General features: G+C 36.5%; 1 protein-coding gene across 1 annotated transcript; it reads right to left on the bottom strand.

Annotated features, from left to right (window-relative positions):
- Positions 1–266: 266 nt before the first annotated feature.
- Positions 267–2,045, bottom strand: LOC137647975 (zinc finger BED domain-containing protein 5-like). Its single transcript, XM_068380920.1, has one exon. It carries the CDS (start codon positions 2,043–2,045, stop codon positions 267–269), a length of 1,779 nt encoding a protein of 592 aa, XP_068237021.1.
- Positions 2,046–5,351: the final 3,306 nt, after the last annotated feature.

The following is a 5,351-nucleotide window of genomic DNA, read 5'->3' as shown; positions in this document are numbered from 1 at the left end:
CACAAAACTAAACTAGTGGGATTTATAGCACTGCTTTTCCTTTTCACAAAACTAAACGAACAGGATTCATGGCACTGCTTTTCGTTCCCAAAACTATATTAATAGAATCCATGGCACTGCTTTTAATTCACAAAACTAAATTAATAGAATCTATGGCACTGCTTTTAATTCACAAAACTAAATTAATAGAATCTATGGCACTGCTTTTAATTCACAAAGCTAAATTAATAGAATTCATGGCACTGTTTTTCATCCACAAAACTAAATTAATAGGATCCATGGTGCTGCTTCTCGTTTACCAGTTTGTCAAATCGGGGAATCATTGTCGTAAGGCTGCATCTCATATCATGCTCGGGGTTAAGCTTGTTCCTCGACTTATTTTTCATATGAGTCAGAGCCAAGAAACCTTGCTCGCAAAGGTATGTTGTTACAAATGGGAGCAACACTTTCACCGCCTCAACTCCTACTACAGACTTCTCTTTCTTTACCTGAATCCAGAATTCAGAAAGAGATACTTCCCTGAAGAGGTCCTTCAACAAATGTTCATTTTGAACCTCAATAAGTTGCTCTGGGAGTCCTGGAACGCTTTCTGGCAGGTCTTCAACATTTATGTTGAAAGGATTTCTCACCCACGACTGGGTTCGAATGTGTTCTTCTGGAATTCGTCTGTCAAACTCTGCCATCAACTCAGTCAAGTGTGGTACAATAAAAATTTTGGCATCATTCTGAGATGTCTCCTCCCACATCTCTAGAAATTCTGCCACACTAGGAAAAGCTGCAAATTTCCCTCGCTTCACGTTGCTTAACCACAGTTTTAGCTTGCATTTGAAAGAAGACAGATTTTCTGCAACTCCAGCAATTGTCTGGTTGCGGCCTTGCATGCTGATATTCAGATTGTTGAGTGCAACAAAAATGTCATTGAGATACCCCACTTGTAGGAGCCACATCTTGTTCGCCAATTTGTTCACTAAGCCGCATTTCTTTTCAATCAGGAATATTTCCAACTCATCCCGAAGATCCAGTAGTCGTCGTAGTAATTTTCCTCTTGAAAGCCATCTGATGTTTGAGTGGAAGAGGAGATGCCTGTGTTCTGCTTCGAAATCGGCATATAACTGCTCGAACAACCGAGTATTCAGTGCACTAGTTTTGATGTAGTTGACAATTTGAACTGCTTCGTTCATCACTTCGTTCAGTCCAGGTGACAGGTGTCGACCAACCAGATTTTCACGATGTAGCAGGCAATGCACAACGTTAACCATGGGATTAACTTTTTTTACAAGTGCTGTGAAGCCTTTTCGTGCCCCAAGCATCGCTGGTGCTCCGTCAGAACAAATGCTGAAGCAGTTTGTCCATGAAAGTTCTTCCTCTTTCAAGAACTTGTCAACCATTTGAAAAATATCTTCTCCAGTAGTGGTTGTTGGCAATGCACGACAAAAGAGAAACTCCTCTTCCAGATCTACTGGCCCCTCATACTTAACATAAACTAACAGTTGGGCGTTATCACTTACGTCTGTTGACTCATCTAGCTGCAAGCTAAAGGCTCCCTTGGCCTTGATGCGATCTACTACTTGGTGTTTGATATCAAGTGACATGTCCACTATTCTCCTGCGCACAGTGTCATTTGACAACGGGATAATTTCCAGTTTTCTTGCTACGTCTTCTCCACACACCGTTTTTACCATGTCAATGGCTGCAGGCTTGACGAGATCTTCTCCAATAGTGTGGGGTGCTTTCTTGTTTGAAATTCTCCATGCAACCTTATATGATGCCAATGTGGCTTGCTTCAAAGCCACTACTGCTGGATTGTCAGGTGTCTCGAACCTTTGTCGTTTCAGAGCAGCTTCTTTTCTTTCAAAAAAAGCTCTCTCTTGGAGAGCATGTTGAGGGTGCTTTGAAGTCAGATGTCTTTTCAACTTATTAGATTTCAGCGACTTATTTGACAGAACTTCGCAGCAAATAACACACTGAGGCTTGATGATTCCATGATCAACGATGTTTGTGAATCCGAAGTCTAGGAAGGCATCCTTGTATGATCGTTTCGCCATTCTGAAAATAACAAAAACAGACTCTGTAATTTACAAATGGTATGTAAAAAGAGACAGACACAGACAAAAACTGAGAGAGACAGACACAGACAAAAACTGAGAGAGACAGACACAGACAAAAACAGACAGAGAGAGACAGACACAGACAAAAACAGACAGAGAGACAAAAACAGACAGAGAGAGACGAAAACAGACACAGACAGACAGTCAGACACAGACAGACAGACACACACTTGCAATGTTTTCATCTCTTGCCATTGTAACCCGGGCGAAGCCGGGTATCCCTGCTAGTTATCATTATCATTTAGTAAATATAGTAAGTAGTATATGAAACAAGATATTATATAATTATACAACACACACACACACTCTACTCACACAAATGACTGCAAACGGCACAACCTCCCTCGCCTGCGGTCGGTGGAAAATAGACACCGCGCGCGAGCATACACGGGCCCACTGCCAGTCCAACATACGCGTTTGATACAGGAGTCTTTCCTGTCAGACACACCATTACATGGGGCCCAGGAGGAGGGAGGTGGGGGGAAGATGAACATACATAACAAAAGTAATTTGTGGTTAAAGAAGAATAATTCAATTAAGCAACTGAAATACACTGAAACACTGAAAGCATGATAATGTTCCTGTGTCCCTGCGACCAATCAAAATTGATCTCGCGACCCAACTTTGGGTCGCGACCCATAGTTTGAGAACCACTGTACTAGAACCACATCGCATTATATTTGCATGGTTGGAAGTAGGAAATAAGAAAAAAAATTTAAACAGCACCAAAGCTTCTTATGAACATTTTAGATATATTTCTTATAAAATATATTATGCATAATTATTACAACTATTTAAGGAGGCAATTACAGTTCGTAATAAAAGAAAGAAAAAATAACGTTGGAATATTGACCATGATTTACTCATGATGTGATTTTTTTTTCTGGGGGTGGGTGTAAATTTCACACCCTTCGAATATATTAATTATATAAAGAAAATAATATAATAATGCATTAAGTGCAATCTTTCTTATAACTGAAAAACTGATACTAAATTATAAAACGAAGACTCACGGAATGTCTATGAGATCTTTCAGCAACTGCCTTTTTCTCCATTTACTTCGATACCGCAGTATCAGTTATGGTACTTCAATTCATACCTGATATTATATTCTGGGTACTTTTATATGGTCGTAAGGTAATATGAATTTCCTGATATTAGTAAATTCTTTCAGGTGCCCTAATCTATTCACTCAAGCTTGAATTAATTTGTATGTAAATTAACCCTCTTACCATCAGCGTTCTTCCAAACAGTCTATTTTCCCAGTTTTGGGCATTGTAATATAAGCCAATATCCATAACCTTACCATATTCTTGATTAAAGTTTTCTTTCATGTAAGTAAACTTGGTTTGAACATTTTGCCTTGGTCAAGTTTGATAAAATAAGATTCTATATCAATATTGGGTTCTAGAATATAGCTAGTATAAATAGACCCCAAATGAACGTACTCTACAAAACACGTGTTACTAAAAGCATTCGTTCCTAAGAATAACTGTTGATATGTGACCTCTAAATCAGGAATCCTTTATACTTCTACTGTTATTTTTCCAGATTTGTCATTACAAATGATTAGACGAAATAATTACAACTTGTTAGCACACACATTAACCTCTGTAATAACGAAATATAAGTTAATGAAAAAATGGCTATCATAGTTTTTTTTTTGTTAAATTAAATAAATTTATTGATATTTTATTGGTATGTAAAAGACATTTTTTGAATTTTTTATACCGCCAAAGGATGAATGGGTCAAAGCTTTCATATCATATTTAAAAAAAAATATTTTGGACTCTACTTTAGCATCAATGTATCTCATTTAAATTTTGTAGAGTTATTTAATTAGACCTTGACTGAAATATACTCTGTATTCCTGATTTAATGCATATAAAATATAATAAAGTTGAGTGATTTCGCAGAAATACTAAATAATGCATCCCAAAATCGCGATGTATTTATCCGCAGTTTGGAAAACACTGATTACTGTTGTCCCTTTCTTTTATCATCTACTTCCATCATTTATTATGTTATGCTACTTGATTAAAGTTTATTTTTTCATCTATAATGCTTGCATGTAAATTTTACTGGGAGAGACGTCCATTTCATCCTATGATATTTAAATGTGGGGTACATCTTGACATTTATAGATGATCACTACTGACACTTCGATAATTACGAAACTATTCATACATGCATGGTCCATTATGATTCCAAATGAGACCGTTAACCAGTATGGTTCAGGGAAATGGGTTATTCAGACTCAAATGTATTGATGCAGTCCTTTATTGTAACATGCCATTCTATTTTCTACCTACAATGGGATTTAAAACAATGCAGTAGAAACATGCTTTAAATTTCTGTATTTTGTTTTATTTCTTTGCATATCGATAGATAAAATCGTTCTCCTACCCAATTTCAAATTTCAAGATTTGGCGAAAGATACACGAGAAATAGCTTAATACAGATACACAACTCTATCACCCGACCTTTTCAGTCAAAGAGGTTAGAAATAGTGGCAAGTGAGACATCACGTACAGTATGCGGTAACAGTTGTTTGATCGAAAATTTATAAAGTTCAGTAACCAATGATTTAAGATATCACTGCTATGTGTTTTAAATCAAAATACAGTATAATATAGATCATTATCAAAACATCAACGAGGTAACTTTGATTTATGGTAAATTTGAAAATACTTTTTAGCCGCTATATCAACGTATTTAACCAAATAATGTATCGTTGACGTAGTAGTGGCCACAGTCTAAAAAAAAGTCAAAAGTTAGTGAACAACGTCCGGTTTATCTAACAAGCATGGGCGGAGCTACACCAGCAATTGGAAATGTGACACCCAGCTCGACAGATTTCCGAAAAAAAGACACACCCAACTACCTTAACATCAATAAGACAACTTTATATACAGTAAATAGCCAAAACAATAACACGGAGGTTAAGGATTGGAAATCCATCATCTTCATTCTCTTTGAAACGGGAATCCCGTTTAAAATATCAGTTAAGATGTTAGTAATGCAAAGCTGGATCATCATGTAGAAAACCCATATTTAACCCACTACTGACACAAAATCATCGAAACCATCGTCTAGTATTTCCGCTAGAATATCTATCCATAATTTTTAAGTCTAGGAGTCTATGCATAGCCAGTATATTTGTAATATACTGATATATTTTCTCTTTTGAAATCTTTTTTTCTTTCTTTCCTTAGATCTAAAAAAAAATTACTTCTCACCATT

The sequence above is a fragment of the Palaemon carinicauda genome, chromosome 10 (assembly GCF_036898095.1).
Source record: "Palaemon carinicauda isolate YSFRI2023 chromosome 10, ASM3689809v2, whole genome shotgun sequence".
Lineage (NCBI taxonomy): Eukaryota > Metazoa > Arthropoda > Malacostraca > Decapoda > Palaemonidae > Palaemon > Palaemon carinicauda.
Note: the sequence above shows the minus strand (reverse complement) of the source record. Positions and strands in the feature narration are given on the sequence as shown.